The following is a 22,727-nucleotide window of genomic DNA, read 5'->3' as shown; positions in this document are numbered from 1 at the left end:
ATTACTACTTCCCACTTGTTACTTTACACGTGACACAGTTCTCTTTACACTTCATACTTTACACTCCACAGAGCTAATAGCCTTACAATAGTATAATTACGTTTCCCATCACCCCCAACTTTTGTGCTTTTTTGGTTACATATTTACATCTACCTATATTATGAAGTACACCTTACAATGCTATTATTTCATTGTGTTTTTAAGTCAATTGTCTTAAGGAAACTATGAAGTGATAAAAATAATATTTTATACCACTCACTTATTTGCCTCTCCTGGAATTTTTTTTTTTCTTTCTGTGGATTTGTGTTTCCATCTGGTATCATTCCTCCATCAATCTGAAAACTGCCTTTAGCATTTTTTGTTTTGCAGACCTGCTGGACCCAATCCTCTTGGCTTCCATTTATCTGAAAATGTTTTAATTTCACTCAATTTTTAAGGGGTATTGCCTCTGATGTAGAATTCTAAGCATTTCCCCCATCAGCCCTTTAAAGACATTTCCATTGTCTTCTGACATCCACTGTTTCTGATGGGAACTCAGCAAATGTTCACATTGTTCACGTTTATATTATGTGTTTTTCCTCGCTCTGGCAGCTTTCAAGTTGTTCTTCTTTTTAGTTTTAAGCAGTCTAATTTTCTTGGGTTTGTAAGTCAACGTTTTTTTATCAAATTTGAAGAAATTTGGGATTCTTTAATTACGTTTTTTTTCCCTACCCATTCTCACTTTCCTCTCTTTCTAGGACTCCTATAACACATACAGGGGTGGGCAAAAGTAGGTTTACAATGGAAACACAAATAAATAATACAATTATTAATAAATAATAATACAATAAACTGTTTCACATACTCACACTGTAAACCGACATTTGCCCACCATGAACATTAGAGGAGTCGATATACCCATGTGCCTCTGCAGTTCTGTTCCTTTATCTTTCCTTTACCATCTCCCGTCTGCTGTGAAGTCTCTGCACTGAGTTTTTCACTTGGGTTACAGTACTTTTCTATTTTAGATTTTCTGTTTGAGTCTTTTTTTGTATTGAATTTATTGGGGTGATATTGGTTAATAAAATTATATAGGTTTCAGGTGTATAGTTCTACAACACATCATCTGTATATTGCATTGTGTGTTCACCACCCTAAGTCAAGTCTCCTTCTGTCACCATTTATCCCCCTTCTACCTTCTTCTACCTCCCCACTCTCCTTTCCCTCTGGTAATCACCATGGTTTTGTCTATGTCTGTGAGCTGTGTTTGTTTGTTTGTTTGTTTGTTTGTTTGTTTGTTTGGTTGGTTTTGGTCTTTGCTTAATCACCTTTTTCACCTGGCCCTGCAATCCCCCTTCCCTCTGACAGCTGTCAGTCTCTTCTTTTTTATGTTTTTTATTTATCTCCTGAGATTCCTTATCTGTGGACATCAGACTACATTTTCCTTTAATTTTATGAATACATCTTATCCTTTAGCTGCTTTAAAGTCTCCTAACTCCAACATTTGAGTCACATCACATTGTGTTTCTGTTTTCTACTTTTTTGATTGTCTGTGGATCCTATTTTCCTGCATCTTTGCACGTCTGGTCATTTCTTTACTGTCTACTGGATACTCTTAGTGATACATTAGCGAGACTCCAAAGCTGTTGCCTTCCCTCTGAAGAGTATTGATTCTTGTTCAGTTAGTGGCGAATAACCTCTCAATTGTGTAGGTTTGTTCTTATGCTTTGTTATGGGGAATATGGAGAAACCTGAGATGTTTCCCAAGCACTGCTAATGGACAGGACTCCACCCCCAAAATCCATCCCCCCTGCAGATCTTGTCAGGACTTGGTTCTGGCTTTGTTCAGCTGGGTGCAGGGCAGTGGTCTTCAACTGGAGGTGATTTTCTCCCTAGGCGACATGTGGCAATACCTGAGGACATTGCAGATTGTCACAACAGGAGATCTAGGGGGAGCTACTGGCATTTAGTGGGTACAGGCCCAAGATGCTGCTAAATATCCTGCAACATGCAAAAAAGCTCTACATAAGAATTATCTGGACCAAAATATCAATAATTCCAAAACTTAAAAACTCTGGTCTAACTTAGGCCTTACTAGGGTATGGTCCACTCTGCCTGGACCACTCTGAATGGACCACCAATGACTTCCATCACTACTTGGATTCTAATCTCTCTGGTGAGCACCTCTCTGGTGAGTCTAAAATAGTCGTGTTCTAAGGATGCTGGGTTTTGATGGGCGGATTTTTAGTTCATATTATTTTTCTCAGTGTCAACCTTTACTTGCTTTCGTGCATTGAACTTACTAAGTGTGGCATCTCTGAAAGTGTATCATCATATTTTGATTATGATGTGTAGTTGATGATGTTTATGGTTGACTTCGTTGAATATCAGATTCTTAAATTCAAAAGATAGCTTAATCTGATGACACAAAAAGTTATACATACAGAAAAAATGTATGAAAAAATCACCTGTCTGATTAGGAATTAACTAGTACGTATGGATGTGAATATTGCTGTTGGCCCGGAAACCTGACCCTTTGCATTACATTTCATTAACATCTTTTATTTGCACCCATACCATTGGTTTCTCCTAATAGCGGAATTTAATGACAACATACTGTAATTGTAGAGCCAGTGTACAAATATTGAATAAAGTGAAAAGTTGAAGACAGAAACTTCTAACCTTCTCGAAGGAGTTTCATGACAAGGCCCTATAACTGAGATGCACCACTCTCCTTGAGTCAGGGTACATCAAGGCCCATCATCAGCATGTTTTGTCGGAAGCTCCACATGGCCTTGTCATCTTGTACCTCAGCACCTGCTCTACCCCATCCACTCCTTCTGAACCACATGATAGTCCTTCCTCCCTCCTAAGTCAAAACCCAGGGCTCAACTCAGAAGCAAGAAATACAGGGAATTGCTTTTATCGTGCACTCGCTGCCTTTCTAATCCTCCACAAAGCGAGTTCTCTTTCTCTCCCCCTCTCTTCATTTGCATTAAGCAATACACAATTAAAACTATTATCCTCACTCTAGAAATTATACTCCCTCACTTGGCTTCAAATCTACTACCTTACCTAGTAAAACACACGTGTTCAGGGGAATCAGACGATCAAGACATTCTGATTTGAATGGTGGAGAGAATATAAATGGGCCAAATATTTGGCATGAACAATGTGAAGGTGATGTCCAAATGCCAAATTATTTGTTGCATTAATTTAATTTTTGTGTCTTTGCCATGGTGCTCTTTTCGTTTCTGAAAAGACTGCAGAGTTGTATATGCACGTGAATTTCCCTGGGTATTCAAAATTGCTCCTTTTTCTGTTTGTGTTTGCCTACTTAGGGGAAATAAGGTCAATTTAATTTTCATTTAATTTGATTTGCTCAATATAAAACAAAAGCAGCCGAAACCGGTTTGGCTCAGTGGATAGAGCGTCAGCCTGCGGACTGAAAGGTCCCAGGTTCGATTCCAGTCAAGGGCATGTGCCTGGGTTGCGGGCATATCCCCAGTGGGAGATGTGCAGGAGGCAGCTGATCGATGTTTCCCTCTCATCGATGTTTCTAACTCTATCTCTCTCCCTTCCTCTCTGTAAAAAATCAATAAAATATATTTAAAAAGAATAAAATAAAATAAAACAAAAGCAGTACTCAGTTTCTACTTGATAATTAGAATAATAGCTAAGCTTACCAAGGCCAAAATATGGATGGTAACTTGAATATTTATCATCTATAAGCCAATAGAAGAAAGAGAATTAGCTATATCAAAGTAGACATAAATATCATAAGTAGAGTCATATTTGAAACCCAGTAAATATGTTACAAAACTGTTTTGAAAAAAATACTTTCTCATTGTTTATCATTTTCATGCTACCCTCTGTGAGGTGGCTGGCTACAAAAGAGATCCTTTAATGATGAGGATCAATATGTAATTCTTTAAGCTGCCATTCATTTTAACCATAAAATTGTGTGTATGTAAGTAAATCATGGGTCGGTAATTTTTGTTATAAGGAGAATGTGGCATTCTATTGCTAAATATCTTGAATACCTAACTTCTGCTGGTTTTACTATTTCCCACATTATGCTTTGATTTTAAATGAAACAAACACATCTGTTTTCTCAAAAAGCTTACAAAATTAGTACTCGCAGGGCGCATATTTCTTTTCCAATTATTTTTATTTATCTTACAGGCAGAATAGTATCTTGATCTCTCTATTACATTCCACAACACCAAAATATCTACAACTCTGGGTCAATATCAACAACTACTAAAAATTGAGCAAGCAATTTACAACTATCTGCAATGAAGGAGATGGGATTCCAAAGGCATATCATTGCAATAACAATAAAATAGCATTTACGCATTAAGACACAAATAGCCATCATAAATTTAGTACCTCAGGCATTTTTCTAATTGTGATAGTTTACAAATTTGGGAAACTGAGGAGCACGTTGGCCAGGCACCAATGATCATGAAAAAGGAAACACATAAAAGTGCCGATCTTGCTGATAGTACGTGTTCAGCTCTTCAGCTTGACATGGTGTTTGTCCCTTCCAATTCACCAGAAATCAATACCACATGTGCCTCAAGCTTTTCTACAGATGAATGATTTGATGAAGATGTCCTCATTTCGGAAACTGAGATCATTCATGTTTATCTTCAGTTGAAACATTTCAGAAGGCTTTGCTGAACATAAAGTCCAGTCTCAGACTGCTGGGTGATCAGCGACATCTAGTGGCCATGATATCCCTAAACAGACATTTTTAAAGTATAATCCTCAAGGGTGGTCATAAAACAAGCGAAATGTCTGCAATGCATCATCTTTAATATTGACACAAGCTTATTTCCAATGAAACTGTATCAGAAAATTACAGACACTTCCTAGTAGATTTTCTCTGATTCAGTAATGATATAAATTTAAGGAAAAGCAAGCACTGGCTTCTCATCTTTATTCTTAATGAACAGCCCTCAGATCGGTAAATACCCTTCGTAGTTTTATAAAAATCCAATTTAGGTTTGGATTCATGTCTGAAATCTTGCTCCTAACAAGGTAACAAATAACACTGCGAGCTACAGAATAATCAGTTTTGTGGATCTTTTATGAGTACATGGATCGGAATGTTCCAGCAACAAATTTCACTCTATACAACAGTGCACTGAGGTGCAAAATTAAGACATTACTAGTATAAAAGCTGCCTGTCTACTAATGATTGTTGGATTGAGTTCACACCGGAAATGTTATTAATTTTTTGTAAACACAGAACATCCAGTTCATTAAGCTTTTCTGAAACAACTGGATCATGAAATGGAATTATAGAAGCCTTTGACCATCAGAAAATCATTGTTCCCTAGGAATGACTGATTCCTATAAAAGAAATAGTCAGTCCGGTCTTTGGTTATCTTGCACAGCCAATGGGGGCCGTCCAAGTAAGCTTATGTTGCTCCTGGACCTTTGGGTCCTTATTCTCTCTGCCAGACCTGACACCACTCCCAAGGCCTTTCTGCCCCGCTCTAGAGCATCTCTGTGTGCCTGGCACCAAGAAAGATTTCTCCTGAGCCAGACTGTCGGATGCAGCCCTATGGCTGTCCGTGGGACACACTGGGCTTGTCCTTTCCACGTGGACTGAGGCACCCCCAAGATGCCCAGATGTATATGAATGAATATTGGTGGCATTCCTACCTAGCCATTTACTTCATCTCCTGTAAATTAACTGCCAAGGGCTAAGACTAGACCTTTCTCTTCCTCTGGAACCTTCTAAAGATTTGTTGATGATCATAAACGGATGCAAGGCCTGGACAACAGTTTTTGGATGAACACACCAGCCTCCCAAGTGCAGAATGGGCATGGTTAGTACGCCCAGCTCATCAAAACCCACTACCCAGCCACATGTGACTGGACACAACAGTCCATAGGCACCATCAAATTGGGGAACCATGAAAAGAAAGGAACCTTTTTTATATCACTTCATAGCTTCATGTAAATGCTAGGCAGACATGCTTGGGTGGGCATCTCACACCAAAGTACATAAGCAGTTCATCTGATTAAATCGATGGATGTAAGCGTGATTCATATGCATTCAAATGAGGTGCTGTAAATATAAAGCCTGGGTTTTCTCCAGCCCACTCCACCTCATAAATCCTTAGCCTTATTTTCCCAAGGTTCTCAGCTACGGGGGGATGTGTGGGCAGGGGGCACAGGTCATCACCGTAATGTTTCCTTGGGGGACAGGCAGCCCTGGGTGGCTCTGGAGGCTCCTGGAAATTGAACTCCACTGCTCTGGTCTGTACAGCGTAGACTTCATTCTCCCTTTCTCCCTCTCCCTTTTCCCTTTGCCTCCCTCATTTCTGCCTGAAGCCAGCTGTGCCAGCATGGAGCATTGTTGCACTTAGCTGCTGTCTGAACCCCATGCTGTGTAACAAATATGACGTCTAAATTCCAGGGGCAAATACTGCTAACTACTCAGCACTCAGCATATCAAGATAGTCTCAGATAAAGAGCTATGGGCAACCTCGGGTTATTATTACTGTCTGCTTGTAATAATAACCTCCTCCCCCCCCCCCAAAAAAAAATTCAGAACCTAAACTGGCATTTTGAGGTCAAGGACTATTCTCTATCTATCAGCATTAACATACCTGGACCTTGCGTGTGTTTTAAAGAGAGATTAGGTTAGGTTTGCAAGTCAGTAATCGTAACATTACCAGCCCCGTCATGTTCATTGCCACCTCCCTGACATCAACTACCCAAAGAGTAAAGTAAGATATGGTTTGTGCTGGCTGCCCAGGGTCATTCTTCCCTGGGCCTGGCAGGGTGGACAAGGCTGAGCTAAATGGTAGGGTGAGTTGCCACCACCGGATCCCCGCAAGCCTAGAAATAACTTGGTCTGGGTCTAATTATTAATACCAGGTTTCCAAATCTCTTTCTGAACAGCATGAAAGCAAAATAACCCACCCCTGCGAGCAAACCAACCACAAGGGTGGTGCCAAGAACTTTGGGGGCCCTCTTCCTGGCCACCCGGAGTGCTGTGGGCAGCACCGCGGAGATTAAGATATTGTTGACATGCCCTAAAACCTTGTTAAATGTTTTCCTCTTCAAGACACGCTCGTAATAGGTTTCCAAGTTGGGTCGCTTTCCATTTCCCCAGTTTCTCCTCGCAAACCCCAGGAACTTCAGGCGATGCAGGGTGACAGCGAGCGAGACGTCGGCCAGGGTGAAGGACTCTCCGCAGAGCCAGGGCTGGCGACCTTCTTCTAATCAGAGAAAGGGACACAGAGAGTTAGGGCCATGCCCAGGCACACAGGCAGACTCTACCTGGCATCTTGCATCTCAGTCTTGAGGGCAGGAGTGAGGACAACAGGAGATGAAGGCCATAGTACATCTTCCTGGCAATCCTACTAGGCGAGTAATTTTATGCTAAAAACCAAGTCCATGTATATGTATTCCAAGCTCAGGGAGACTTAACAACTGCCAGCCACCTCGGTCCCTAAGTGAAACCAGGGTCATTTGAGCTCAAAGCCTATCTATCCTTGAGGATAGCAACAATAACACTGCATTTAGCAAAGCCCTGGTACCTAACTGTCGGTCAGTCTGCATCGACGTGAAATAGGACCCCCGAAGGATTTTTCTGCACAATTTAGATTATGATTGTGGGATTCCAACCTCGCCCGTCTCACAAACGTGTCACTACAGCAGTTAGTTTAGTTGAATAACCTGAGCAGGTGCTTGAATGTTCCCTCTAATTCTTTCCTTAGGCAAGGGGACAACTTCTCCTCTGCAGTCAAGTATGAAATGGGGCCGGCACGTGCAGACGTGCAGGCCGACTGGGGAGCATCCACGCATTATACCTGTGCACCTGACTAGCCGTGCAGCCAGGGCTCAAGTGCAAGAACGCCGGCCACGTCCAGGGTGCTACTCCAGTTGACAACAAAGTTGAGGACCCCGTTAGCTGAAACTTGCTTCGCACAGGGACTCTGTTACACTTTCCATAGTGACTGAGAGCAGCACTCACCGAGCGACATTTCAGGCCTGACTTTATGGATATTCCTAAAGCTCACCTATTGTTTCCCTAAACCAGAGGAAATATCAGTTACCGCCTCCTCGGCATGGAGGCTCTCAGCTTCTCAGGATTGTTTACTGAACTCAAACTGCCCATGAAAATAACGAAAGAGCATTGTTACTGAAATCTAAGGCTGTTCCCATAAAGACGCCTGGTGTCCAGGGAAAAGGAATACAAATGAGAACCTACCTGGGGTTTCTTCGTTTCTTCTTTGCAGCTCAGTTTCTACCTGATCCAAGACTTTCTCCAACTCATCCAGGATTTTCTTCAAATATTTGACATTGTCATGGTCAAGCAGCTTTGACTAATTAACAAAAATAACGCAATAGATTAGTTAAGCCTGTAAAAACAAGCGCTGTAGAGCAAAGCAGATAGACACTATTGTAGAGTTGGGAACTGTTTGTTGTAAATGAGAAGAATTAGAATAGCTTTGTTAAAGCGAAAGCTAAGTTGGGGGGAAATGCGCGGCTGTGCAGATGCCCCAGGGCCAGGGCCACTGCTCACTGGCCACTCCTGTGGACCAGAGGAGCAGAGCGGGCGAAGACGATGAGGGGCACAGAGATGCTTCTCAGGCCCAGCTCAGGAGTGGAACATCAGCAGGCTTTGCTGAGTGAATAACTGGAATAACTGACGGCTGGGGGGTGAGGGGGAAATCTGAAGGCGGTGAGGGAAGGAGCGAGTGGAGAACCAGCAGTGCTGTGTGCAGGTGACCCATTTCTTCTGAGATGCTCCTTCCGCTCAGATACAGTAAAGGAAGATGGGAAGCTGAGGGAGGGGGAGGTGTTGCTGCTTGCTACATCTTTAATATGGGAGGAGCTGGCACGCATTGCTAGGCCATAGGGAAGAATCAACAGAAAGAGAAAGGGTGCCTGGTCAGCGTGGCTCAGTGGTTGAGCATCGACCTATGAACCAGGAGGTCACGGTTCAATTCCCAGTCAGGGCGCATGCCTGGATTGCGGGCTCGATCCCCGCATGCAGGAGGCAGCCAATCAATGATTCTCTCATCATTGATGTTTCTATCTCTCTCTCCCTCTCCCTTCCTCTCTGAAGTCAATAAAAATCTTTCTTTTTAAAAAGAGAGAGAGAGGTCAACTGTAACTGATGAAGCCTTTAGGAGGCAGGTAAGCCACAGACAGAGGGCAGCCTAGGCCTGATGCGCAGAGTACCTCGAATGTGTTGTTAACCTGCTCTTACCTTTTATTTTTTTTTTTAAATATATTTTGATTTTTTACAGAGAGGAAGGGAGAGAGATAGTTAGAAACATCGATGAGAGAGAAACATCGATCAGCTGCCTCCTGCACATCTCCCACTGGGGATATGCCCGCAACCCAGGTACATGCCCTTGACCGGAATCGAACCCGGGACCTCTCAGTCCGCAGGCCGACGCTCTATCCACTGAGCCAAACCGGTTTCGGCAGCTCTTACCTTTTAAAACTGTGCTTGGGAACCAGCATGCGCAATATGCGCTGTCTAAGCAGCTGTTGTTAGGTTTGAATATCAAGCCAACTAAAGAAAAATTCTTTCTGAAAGCACAGCATGAGCCACAGGTAAATGGTGTGCTGGTGACCTGCGATCTTTAACAGGAGATGTTCTAGAAACAGTGCTAACGGTAGAACATTTAGCACAAACAGTGGCTGTCAGCTGAGGACACCTGGTCTACTCACTTTCAGGCGCTTCTGTTTTGCGATGTAGGCCTCCTGCAAATCTGGGTTTTCTTCAGCAAGTTTCTTCAGTTCGGACTCTGTGTTACCAATTTGGCCTGGTAAGGAAGTCATTTTTGAAACAGAAAATTATTTCCTTCCTTCTGTGTGAGAAACAAGGAGAAGCGGGAAACTCGACGGTAAGAGCAGGAGTTCAGGGGCTCAGGCCCTGCCTCTGCCTCGGGCTCACCCTCTCTGTGCCTCAGTTTCGTCACCTTTAACGTGGGCCTCTCAGAGTACCTGCTCAGGGGCAGGATTCAGTGAGAAGCGCCTGGAAAGAGCTGAGGGAAGGCCCAGACGTCGTAAATGCTGGGTGCAGGGTACTTGCGCTACCCTCCCATACCTTTCAAGTTTTCTGTAAGGAACTTCTACATGAAGAGGAGGGCAAAGCCTTATTTAAAATATATACACAAATTCTAGGTGACAGAATTGTATCTATCAGAATACTTGTTTCAAATCATAGACGGGTCCTTTTGAAGAGAAGGAGGGGAAGCAAGAGGAAGCTGAGAAGCAGGAAGAGAGAGGAGAAAAAGAGAGTCTAGAAGAGGAGGGACAGGAAGGGAGAGGAGAAGAGGGAGGAGGAGAGGTACCAAAAAGAAAGAAAAATAAGAGAATGATAAAGGTGAGGCTTGGTTTTTGGTAAAGAATATTGTTTCTAGGTTTAGAAGATGTAGGTGTGTGTTTTTAGTCAGATGTCCACAAAGTCTGACCACAACCACCATCCCCAATTTTCTTGTCCCCAATTACTGTGCCATAGCGCACCCTTCTGCTGCTCTACACCTCATGTAGCAACCCTACTCCTTCCTCAGGCAGGACAGGATGGAAGAGAGCTGGACGGCTCAGTTCAAGGTCTGTAATTCTGCAATCACTGGATTTAGAGTAAAAGTGAAACAGCCTGAAGTTTGGCTCCCTCACATAATGAAAGGGAAGAACCAGAAATGTGAACTCAGTTGCCTCTGTTCCCCACAGATCCCAGCTTTCCTGATTCCCGGTCCAGCTGTCCATGAGAACACGTCATGGTCTTTACTTTTCCACAGGTCACTCTTCTGAGTTTTATCCAAACTTGGCCCTCAAAGCCAAGAGCTGGGAAATCAGGACCTATAGACCATAAGTGTCCAGCTGGACAGCTGAAGCACAGATTAACCTGGGTGCATGGTCCATCTATCACCTGCCCGTCCGTGAAGCAAACTCAACAACTCTGTTCCCATCTCCTCTCAATGCTCATGAGATAGGCTAGATCTTAAACAAATTAAAAGAAACTCAGGACAGAATTCAGGTCTTTAAGATTTTTACATACTGCGAATCCTTGTTGTTGCATAAGCTGGGATCATGGAGTCCACGGTTAGCTCCGGATGCAAAATGCAGCCGTGTGTGTAGGCATCCATTGGCAAGGAGTCGAGCAGTTCCCGATAGTGTTGTACCCGTGGGTAATACATGCTTTCTTTATCAGGCATTAACTTGGGTGTTTTTTCTAAAGTGCATATACAAACACACACACAAACATTAAAGGAAAAGTTACAAATGAAATATTACATCAGAAACAAAAACCCAACCATCTCATCATTAACATTTTCGATATTATATCAAGGCTTTAAAAGATATCTCCCGAGCTCAGAGATTCAAATTTTGAAATGGCCTAATGTACCAGGCCAGATCCCAAATCATGATCATTCTGGCATTCTCACACTTCTCCGCCTTACAAATTACTACTCAACCCTCAAGGTCTAGATATGCCAGCTCTTCAAAGAGCATTCCCTGACCTCCTACAGCTACCAGCATCTGACTAGGCCAGGCGTGCCTTCCTCTGTACACACAAAATACCGTGAGCATACTCCATTAAAGCCCTGATCACCTTAATTATTTGTATCTTTTTGCCCCATGAACCTCTGCAGGGTAAGGGGCCTGTGGTCCAGGGTCTAGCATAGTGCCCCATACATTTCAGGCCCTTGGTAAAGGTTGGATAAGAATGCATGCTCATTACAGACAGAGGTGTAGGGATTACTCTCTCCTAGGTTCCAATTAATACCAAGAGTTACCCTATCGATGCTATGTGAATGTGAAATGACAGTCTTCATGGAATTTCTAATATGTTATCTCTGGAAAGTGGATTTTACATGAATCCTCATTTCCTGGTTAAAATCTAGACTATAGACTCATTGAGGGCAAGGACCATGTTCTCTTTTACATCCTCAGTACTTAATATCACATTTGGCTCAAAATAGGTACACAGTAAATTTTAATTAACAAATTAATTAATACATCCCAAATTACTAGGAATTATAGACAATAGCAGGCACATGTATTCATGGTTTCACTTTCCATTGCTTCAGCTACCTGCATTCAACCATGATCCAAAAAAATTAAACGAAAAGTTCCAGAAATAAACAATTCATATGTTTTACATGGCACGCCATTCTGAGTAGTGTGATGAAATTTCATGCTGTCCCTTCCTGTTAGCCACTTAGTAGCTGTCTCAGTTATCAGATCGAAGCGTAGCAGCATCACAGAGCTTGTGTTCAAGTCACCCTTTTTATTTCATAACTGTCCCAAAGCCATTCACATAACTTTTATTGCAGTGTATTATTATAACTGTTCTGTTTTATTATTGTTCTTGTTGTTAATCTCTTCCTGTGTCTAATTTATAAATTAAACTTTATTATAGATATGTAGGCATAGGAAAAAAATATGATATGTAGGGTTTGGTACTGTCCACAATTTGAGCCATCCACTGGGGGTCTTGTATCTATCTCCAACAGAAAAGGGGACTAGTGTATTTGAGCTGGAGAAGCTCTGTAGTATAAGGGCACTGAGATATAGAAGCCAAGAAATTCTCCCAAGATCCCATAGCTAATTAGAGGCAGAACAAGAACTAAAGTCATCTATCTCTTAATACAGTGCTCTGTTTTATTCCATCTTCATAACATCTTCAAAGAGCTTACTTTTCAGAGACTATCTAAGGATGATGAAGATGAATTGCATGACCCAAAGGTGAGGTCAATGTCCCTTCAGAATCACTTTTCACTTCTGCCTCTCAAACTGCCCAGAAAAAAAAAAAAGGCAACTACCTTATTCCAACGAGTGAAAAGAACAGTCTTAATTTTATTGATTTATTCCTCCGTTTGGGTTATTTATTGAACTTAGAATCCTTTTGAGCATGACCCACTCATTCATAAGTGTTGACAATTCAGAGTTGGTTGCAGGGAAGATTTCATAATGCCAGACCAAGTAGAACAAGTTTTTGAAGCCAACAGGCTATTTCTGATTCTCTAAGAAAACACAAGATGGATTATTCTTCAAACTGCTAGGTTATCCAATTCTGAAGGCTGCATTAGGATCATCCAGAATGAAGTGTCAGCTATACACCGCCTGCCAACAGTGGATTTACCCAACCAGAGCATACTTCCTTGCTGACCTTTCAAAATCTCTTGATCTCAGCATATCACTGGGATGCCAACCAATCAATGCACGGTACACGCATCCCACTTCCATGAGTACAACACACTGGATGCCTTCTAAGGTCCTTGAAATGTTGAGAGTTCTTAACCTTTTATGCGCCACCATGCTCTGCTCAAAATATTGTTCTTAAATATGTAAAATACAAGCTGTGTTAGCACTCCTGTGGTCAAATAATCCATTAGGAGAAGCACTCATTCTGAGGAGATTCTTTCCCTGGCCTTGATCATGAGGCCCAAAAAGAGAAGGCCTGAGCTGACCCTCCGGTCTGGGGCTGAGGCCAGCCTGTATGAGGCAAACCCCAGCTAAACTACAAGACATGTGATCATGAAAATAAATTCTTGTTGTTTTTTAAAAAATGCATAAAATACAAACATAGGATTGTATAGGAAATTGATTATATAAAAACTAGAGGCTCGATGCACGAAATTCGAGCAAGAGTAGGCCTTTGCAGTCCTGGTGGCTGCCTGGATCCCTCCCTCGAAGCCCTAGGCAGCGGCTTCCTTGATGCCGCTGCTGCAGCCCCAGCTTTGTCTGGCAGGACTTCCGATCTAATTAGCATATTACACTTTTATTATTATAGATACCGTTAAGAAAGTAATTTTAAATGATAAAATACTAATATGGGTGCCTATGTGTTAATACGTTCACAAGATCTAGCAGCAGGTCTATCATAATTTCAAAATAATAGGAGCATCAATGATCATTTTAAATATCTGCAATAACTTGATACACTATGAGCACTTCTGTGATTTCTATCGGTAACAAAGTCACAGGCACTCCTGCTACTGCTGTGAATTATGCCTACATGAGAAAGGAGTGGAAATAATAAATTTCTACCGGAAATTAGTGAAAACAAGATATAATTTCCCCCATCTAAGTAAGATCTCAAATCTCCTGAATTCTGTTCATAGACCACGTAGGGCAAAGTGTGGTCTGAGAATCCCTGAGCTTTCCCAAGACACAGGGCTCCACAGTGTCAAAGCTGTTTTTATCGTAATTCTAAGATGTTGATTGTTTTCCCACTCTTCTCTCTCAGTGGACAGCGTTGCTGTGCAGGGGCTGTCTGACTCCTCCTTCCCACAGTTCATGGCACATAGGCGAGCGCGTTCTTGTGTTTCTAACTGCTCTCCGCTTTCATTTCCAGTGTGGTCAATATTGATAGATATGGCCCAGGTATCTTCAATAATTTCCAACACAAAGCGTCCCAGAAACCAAAAAGTTTAAGAACCACTGCTTTAGGACTCTAAGAACCTCAGCTTAATACCATCAATGGGCCAGCATTTTTAAATGCCTCCCAGGTGGTTAAATTCATGGCTCCTGGCCCTGGCTGCCTTCCAGTGCCAGGCCTGAGGCTAGTGTCCAGGAGAGCAGCCAGGTCCCCCTGGAGAGTGAAAGAGAGCAGGAAAAAGAGGCCTGGTTGCTTTCTGGGGAGGGAGGCTTCATGCGACCAGGCCTGAACTCTTCCAATGTTGAAACGCATGCAAATAATGTTCTTGACTCAGTACGCCATTGCTGTGTCACTCTCGCCAGAAACGCTGTGTCAGAGCAGAAAACACCCGCGGGTCCTGCTTCTCTTCAGTCTCGGCCTCTCCCGAGTACGCCCTGTCCAGCGCCACGTGCGCCATGGGCCGCCACCTCCTGTCACCAGAGCACAGCAGTCAAAACACAGCTGGGAATTTCCTTTGAACTATTCAGATCTGCCCTCTCACTCTCATCAACTTTTATTTGCCAGTCCTTTTAGCTTTGTTATAATCCTGCGAAAATTTAATAAACAAAACCCTCATTTCAATGGAGTGAGGAGGCTGGGAGAACTCTAACACAACGTGTCTCTCATAGCTCACTACTGACCCCACAGGGAAACGCACACCAGCACCTCCAACATACACCTCCCACCCAAGCTGGAGGAGGAAAAGGGTCCTCCCAGCCCAGTAACAGCTCCGCCAACGGGAGGCCTCCACACTCAGCCAATGAGAAGTCACTATACTTTGAGCTTTCAATTTCCTCCAAAGGATTCTTCCCTTACAACACTCCCTCCTATGTCCATACAAGAGTGTGTTCCTCTTGTTTCTCTGCACTTGCACATGGTTCACCATTAGGCCACAGGTCCCAAATTGCAATTCTTTGTTGTTCCCAAATAAACACATTGTGCTGGAGAGATATCTGGCTATTTGTTAAAGGTCAATATACTAAAACTATATATATATACACACACACACACACACACACACATACCCCCTACTGGGGACCGAGCCTGTAACCTGGGCATGTGCCCTTGACCGGATTTGAACCAGGGACCCTTGAGTCCACAGGCCCACACGCTATCCACTGAGCCAAACCAGCCAGGGTGGTAATCGAGGACTTTTAAGAAGCGGGCAATGGGAAGGGTTCCCAGCATTGGGGAATAGGGTTGCAGTAGTGGGAGCAACGATTAGCAGTCACTGGGAGAATAAATAAAAATAAATAGCCCAGCTGGTGTGGCTTAGTGGTTGAGCGTGGACCTATGAACCAGGAGGTCATGCGTTCGATTCTGGTCAGAACACATGCCCGGATTGCAGGCTCCATCCCCAATAGAGGGCATGCAGGAGGCAGCAAACCAATGATTCTCTCTCATCATTGTCCATCTCCCTCTCCCTCTCCTTTCCTCTCTGAAATCAATTTTTAAAAAAGAATAAATAAATAACTTGCACAAGATCTGATTTCCTAGAAGACTGAGTAGGGGGCAAGACAGGTCTTGTATTGGACCTAAATTTAGGCAACAACTTAGGAAAAGGCAGATAGACATTTTAAAAAAGCAGAATGACGTGATAAACAACAAGGAGAGAAAACAAAAGAAGTTTTGTGTTTTTTTAATCAGAAAGAAACAATAAAAACATTCTGCAGCCCTTTAATTCTCAAGTCCCTATACTGCTGGTGATAATAACAATGGCCTTGAGCCATTTAAAAAATTACATTCAGTTCCAAGAGCAAAAAATAGAAAGGGTCTAAGGACTTAAAGGCATAAGCTTCCATTATTTTACTAAATTCACTACTCTGATTGCCTGCATTCCCCAATGATGGCAGATAAGAGGCACTTTATGCCTGTTTTCAAGAAAGACTCCCCCAGGTCTATTTGAAGAACCTTCAGGTCTTCTTTACTAGCTCAATGAAAACAGAGTAGATTTCATTTCTAACTCGGTCCTTTTGTTGATTTTTTAAAAAATTCTACTTAGATCACTTGGGGATGACATTAGTATATAAGATAATATGCATCAACTAGCTGAATAAGATTGTACCCTTCAACAAGTCATACACCTGACCACTAGGAAATATACTAATAGTAAACAATTAAGTTATGACCTGAAGCAAAAGGTGTGGTTAAAAACTAACTATAATTCAAGGTTATTTTAACTTTGGTGCTAGCAAGATCAAATCTAAACACAGAAAAGAAAAATTACATTGTGTCAAATTATGCATCCTGGATTTTCTGTTATATATTAAATTACCAAAATTCAATATTCACCATAATACATCCTTGTTTCCAGGTTACCACTGGCAGAAAAAAAAAAAAAAAAAAGCATATGTTCTAGTATTTTGCAGTTATTTTATGCCCACATTTTTTTTATTATCTAGTGGCCAAATTAAAGATCACCCAAAGAGATTATGAATAGTATAAGAAATATCTGGATTTTAAATTCCTATTATTAGTGTGTACATTCACTTGTCACATCCATTTCTCCTGAGTTCTCCTAGTTTGCTTACTATCATATAAATTGCTTGCTTTACTGTAACTACTCTTCCTCACATGCCCAGGTAGGAAAAGTTGTCACATATATGAAACTGGGTAATAGTGATAATACATGCATGTCTTGCAAGCAGGTTTGGCACCCGGCCAACTTTATAGAATGAAATTATCTTTGAAGATAAGTTGTTAGTGATTTGGGGTCTTTTAAATTGGGACCTTGTACCAATTAATACCCAATAAATGTCTACTGAAAGAATGAATCAAGAGATTGCTCTTGGCCAGCCTTTGGTTGAGCAATGGAGTAGTTCTAAATTCTTCCTTTGACCCAACCTCTGACCTCAGGAACGTACCACTGTTAAAGTACAAAATTCAATGGAGTACATTTGAAGATCTACTTGACTTTCTTAAGTGATTCATGAATCAGGCTGATGTCTACACCAGTCTTCCATGTAACCGCTTTAAAAAAAATCAAGTATAGCCATCATTCAATTTAATATTCACTTTCTTTAGCTAAAACTTGGAAAGACTGTCTTGGTGATCAAATTTCCACCCCCCGCCCCCAACCTAGCAGTTATTTGATGGACTTATAAGGATGTAACCATGGTAATACTGATTACAGAGAAAGGTCATTTTTAGTATAATCCCCAACTAATAGACTAACACGGGATAGCAATAGTAACAGTGAAGGAGATACCAGTTCACTACACTCTATTCTTTAGAATGGATATACTTAATTGAAGTCTTCCTATTATAACCCTGGGCAACTATACACCTCATGAAATCCATTCACTTATCATTCTAATTTGCCAACTCCTTCACAGTTCCATCCATAACTGGACAAAATGCTACATATTCCAACTAGTTAAAAATGCAGCAGGTTACAATTCCCCATAGTCTAGATAGAACCTATACTTCTGAAACAATTTCAGATCATACGAGCCTTTTGTTTATTACTGGCTTTTACTGGTAACTCGTTAGCCAGCCAGGCCTCCCATCCTTCACTAATGGAGGTGACTTTTACAAACAACATTCACACACTACATTTAACCTTGTTAAACTTTATCTCAGTTATGTTTCTATTTTATCGTTCCATTAGAAACATTTCATAAGCTAGTCATCATATTAACCATCCTAGCTTTCCAAGTCATTTATGGAATCGTTAGGCTCCTCAGGGAATAGAAGCCTATATGAACACCAGCAGAGATTCCTGTCCAGGTTGACATTTATTTTCAATAATTCACTTATTTTAATAATTCAAATGTATTTATTAAGTTCCTATTAAAAAATATTCACCATGTGAGGCATTGGGAATACTGTCGTTAATGAGACAGACACTGTCTCTGATCTTATGATATTTAGAGTGGTCCACAAACAATTGAAATAATTAAAATAAAGTGAAATAAAAATTATTATAGGATAAGTAACATGACAGTCTATGGCTAAAGAAGCAACCTAGTATAAGAAATCTAAAATGAATATTCTTCAATACAGTGGTTTATTCAACTGAAAATGTGCGTTTCATCAAGCCATAGTTGCTCCTTCATTACACAAGGGTATCATATAAAGCAATTGTAAATGATCTGCTTAAATCAAGATACACAATATCTAGAATCATGCCTGGCACATAATAGACTCTTTTTTTTAAGTGTTAGTTAATGACATTTCTAACAAGCTCCCAGTGATACCAGTGCCACTGGTCAATGGAAGACACTTTAAGTAGCAAGAATTGGTAGAATTCCCCACTCCGCCTCCTTGACAATTGGGATAACATTTGCCTATCTCTTGTCTGGCTCCTTTCCTAATCACCCTGAGTTCCTAATGGTAAATATAAAGTATCTTAATGATAATTGCGATAACACTTGCATTGTTTGTTTTTTATTTAATACTTTGGGATAAACTTCGTCTGTAGATTAGACTAGTCTTCATTTATGCAACTAACTGTTCTTGTGCTGGTTTGATATGCGTTTAGGTCCTTTAATATTAATCTTTTACAACCCTACTCTCCTAGGAAAGAGGAATGAGTAAGATAGGAACCAGTTGGACTTGCTTTATGTCTGCAATTGATAAAACTGTGTCACCTAATCTGAGGGGACGAACAGAAGTCAAGTCACCAAGGACCTGGAATACGTTAGGGTCAGCTTCAGGCTACAAGCTAGGATTCGTGATTTCTTATTCTGTTGGTACATCAGAATTAAAGTCCTTAGTTTCCATGTTTTTATCTTAACACTTAGCCCACAATGCCTCCTTCTCTGATTCAATAAATTATAATAAGAACCTAGTATTTCTCTTGTTAGAGCAGGACTCAGAATGTGTTTCAGTTTTGTTGTTATACAGTCAAAGGAAAAGGAAAAGCCTCAGGAACATGTTAAGAAAGCCTAATAATCATTAACATTACTATGTTATTAAGTAACATATGTCATATTACTCAATATCTCAGAGGAGAAACAATGTAAGGAGGAAGAGATAAGGAGAAGGCGGAGGAGGAGGAGAATGGTAGTAGTAGTAATTTAAGAGATACTAACAAAAGATTTAAATATGATTTTCCATTTACTGTATCATTTTAAAGCTTGTGATTATTTAAAACAGAATTCTTGTACAATTATTTTTGTTTTATTCACATTATCATAATCACTTTTCCCAGTAAATACAAATTATTACTTAATAGGCTTGTCCATTTCCAAAAAGCTCAAAGTTGAGAAAAATGGTATTAAATCAATTAGCCATCATTTTCAATACAATCCCCAGCATGTAGACTCAGAGGGATGGCAGGTAATGATGAAGGAAAAAGCCATTCATTCAATTCTTTCATTTAGATCAATGGCCACCTCTAAATAACAACTCCAGTCAGAATCCTAGAGAACTGAATAGTTGGATTAAGAGCAGAAGCAGCCCATTGCCTATCGAATTCCCTGGGGTCCCTGCCCCATTCAGGTCCCATATCTGTTTTCCTTCAAAGTAGCACCTCCTCAGACATTTTTCTTGGCCAATTTCCTTACTCAGTTTCCAGTGATTTGACGTTATATATTCTGGTTTTAATTTGCCCCGTTAACATCAACACAACTGATGGGAGATGGAGTCACTGGATCTCACACAGCTCCTTTTACTGAGAGCTAGGAGCCCTGTGTTCTGCTCTCGGTCCTGCCAGTCCTGATTAGCTGTGGAATCTTGGGCAAATCAGTGAAGCCACAGTCTCCTCAGAGGATTGTCATGAGGAACAAGTGACACATGTGTAAGTGGCAATCACTATGGAAGACAGTTGGTACAATATGAAGATATGGATTTGAAGGGCTTGCAGTCCAGCCCTACCCTGAAAAAGCTATATTACCTTAGGCAATCCCTCATGTACAAAATGGGATTAACTAGTCTACCGCACCTGTCTCAGATTGGGTTCTTTGAAGACTGAATAGAACAGAAATTACAAAATGCCTGCTATAAAACAGGCTATCAATAAGTGATTGTTACTTAAAGGCACTGTAATTTCTTCCAAGAGATGAAATGCAAACTATACAGGAGTTACAGGGGACAAGAACTCAAAAGTATACCAACATTCTATTCTCCCTTGCCTATAATGTATCCCTCTGTTCCCCTCTTATTGTTTTTAAGGTGGAACCATTTGGTAGAACAGATGAGACTGATTTTCATAGTGTACATTTAGAATCAATATTATGAATTTGACCTTAAGGCAACTAAGTTAACCACCACAAGCCACACACGGGCAGGGTTTTGTTTTTTTTTTTTTTTAATGTAAATTTAAAACATTAGAATTTGTAGTTTACATAAAATTTAAATGGAGTTGTACTGGTTTGTACAAAATTTATGTTATTGGCCTAATTTATTTTTGTGTGCTTATGGAAATGGAAAAGTTTTTATCACTAAACCACCATCATGAAACCGAAAAGGGAAGAAAAAAAACAGGAAGAAAGGGAAGGAGGGAGGGAGGAAGGGAGGGAAGAACGGATGGAGGGAACACATAGACTTGTGTTAAAAGTAAATCCAAGAAATCACAAATAGCCTTAACATTACCATCCAGGAAAGTCTGTTCAAGATAATCAATGATCTGAGTGGCCTCACAAATAATGCTTTCCCCGTGGATAAGGACAGGCACTTCTCCAGTTGAGTTCAAACGCATAAACCAAGGCTCATTGTGCTCACTCAGGGGCAGACTTACGTCATGTTCCTCGCACTTCAATGCCTTTTCAGCAATTACCAAGCGCACCTGGAAGAGGTCACACCGGTTACCACAGAGCATGGGGGCTTTCAATTAAATGGCATCCCTGGATACCACTAGGCAGCTTTTCTGTGCTTCCCTGAGTTATGAATGTTTTCAACATCCTTTTTAGCTACAGTCCTGGGCAGCATAACTACCATTGGGTCAACGACAGGCTGCGTATATGATAGTGGTCCCATAAGATTATAATGAAGCTAAAAAAATCCCCATCCCTTAGTGATGTCATAGCCAACCTAGCACAACACATTACTCACATGTTTGTGGTGACGCTGGTGTAAACAAATATACTGCACCGCCAGTCATATAAAATTATGTGCATGGGTACTATTATGTACACTACATAATACCTGATAATGACAATATATGACGGTGTTACTGGTTTATGTATGTACTATACTGTACTTTATCCCGGTATTTAGAGTTTACTTGTAAAATAATATGTCATGTTACACCAGCAGCAGCCTCATATATTTTGTTTTTACATGTCTCTTGATTGCATCATTTTCTCTTGTGTGTAAATTTAATCTCATGTAGTTTTGTACATTAATATGCTGTACAGGCTTGTAGCCTAGAAGCCATAAACTGTGCCATATTGTCTAGGTAGGCAGCAGGCTGTACCATCTAGGTTTGTGGATGTGCACTCTGTGATGTTCTCAGAGCAACAAAATCGCCTGACAATGCATTTTTCAGAACATGTCCCTGTTTAAACCCCATGTCACTGTATTCTTGTTCTAGAATTAATAAGATTTAATCTAGCGTCTTGTTCCTATGAATTAGAAAAGATCGGTAATGACAATGACTCTGGCTACAATAATTCAGTCACCCTCCCCATCACCAATACTTTCTTTGTGCCCTAAGCCTAATTATATCCTCCCCAAAGAAGAAACTGAAATACAAATATGCTAGACGTTGTGAAAGAGAATGGATGGGAACAAAATGGAGTAAGATCGGTGTTGGGGCTGTTTGAAAGCGCTCCCTTCCCTCTGCCTCACTCTGCGAGGCCCAGGGAGGGGACAAGGCCTGCAGCCCAAACACCGAAAGTGATGCTTTTGGTCTTTCATGAGTGGCAGCGCCTCGGGCATAGGCTTTCCATCTCAGGCTGATGCCCCCCGCCCCCCACTAATGCGCAGCCCTGCCCTGGAGGGAGCTTTGGTGGGGGGGCCTGGCGGCCTGTTTCCAGGTAGGCCAGCGCGGGCCAGGCCCCGAGGGAGCTGTCCTGGTGCTGAAACCCGATCCTCTCCGCCCTCCGCCGCCGAGGCCTTTACCTTTTGGGAGCTGAAGGAATGTGTCCAATGGTACAGAATGAGCTTAACCTCCGCCTCCGACCTGCCTTCCGCCATCAAGGGCGCGCCCCCTCCCTGCTCATCCTGCATCTGAGCCATTTCGAGGTGCGCTCGGTATGTCTCCCACCCGCACTGCCCTGCAAAGCTTGGGCAGTTTTCCCGCGATGCGTCTCGGAGCCTGGAAAGCGAGCTCGTGCGGACGAACGGGCCGCTGGGAAGTGTAGTTTCTGCAGCCAGAAAACTGTGGGGCAGCGTCTGCCAAACTGGGGTGTACGTGAGCCAGAAAGCCTTTGGGGCACGGGAGTCACCG

At 41.7% G+C, this 22,727-nt stretch overlaps 1 protein-coding gene across 2 annotated transcripts; it reads right to left on the bottom strand.

Moving 5' to 3' along the window:
* Positions 1-4,151: 4,151 nt before the first annotated feature.
* GDAP1 (ganglioside induced differentiation associated protein 1) lies at positions 4,152-22,561 on the bottom strand. Of its 2 annotated transcripts, none has more exons than XM_036338677.1 (6): positions 22,400-22,561; positions 20,930-21,122; positions 11,027-11,200; positions 9,694-9,788; positions 8,219-8,333; positions 4,152-7,223 (listed from the first exon to the last, which is right to left on the bottom strand). In XM_036338677.1, exons 1-6 carry the CDS (start codon positions 22,514-22,516, stop codon positions 6,841-6,843), a joined length of 1,077 nt encoding a protein of 358 aa, XP_036194570.1. In that variant the 5' UTR covers positions 22,517-22,561; the 3' UTR covers positions 4,152-6,840. The 2 variants fall into 2 exon arrangements, with proteins under 2 accessions (XP_036194570.1, XP_036194571.1); XM_036338678.1 differs by having other exon boundaries at positions 21,075-21,122; positions 22,400-22,464.
* Positions 22,562-22,727: the final 166 nt, after the last annotated feature.

The sequence above is a fragment of the Myotis myotis genome, unplaced genomic scaffold (assembly GCF_014108235.1).
Source record: "Myotis myotis isolate mMyoMyo1 unplaced genomic scaffold, mMyoMyo1.p scaffold_m19_p_16, whole genome shotgun sequence".
NCBI classification, from domain to species: Eukaryota; Metazoa; Chordata; class Mammalia; order Chiroptera; family Vespertilionidae; genus Myotis; species Myotis myotis.
The sequence above is the reverse complement of the archived record's forward strand: the minus strand, read 5'-3'. Positions and strand labels throughout refer to the sequence as shown.

Bases quoted from the DNA above. Each gene is read 5' to 3' on its own strand.
- GDAP1 (XM_036338677.1), bottom strand. From the start codon at position 22,516: ATGGCTCAGATGCAGGATGAGCAGGGAGGGGGCGCGCCCTTGATGGCG. The intron at 9,789-11,026 runs GTATGTAAAAAT...CTTCCTTACCAG, and splicing joins TGCAACAACAAGGATTCGCA to GCCAAATTGGTAACACAGAG. The intron at 7,224-8,218 runs GTAGGTTCTCAT...TTCTCTGATTAG, and splicing joins AAGAAACGAAGAAACCCCAG to AAGAAGGTCGCCAGCCCTGG.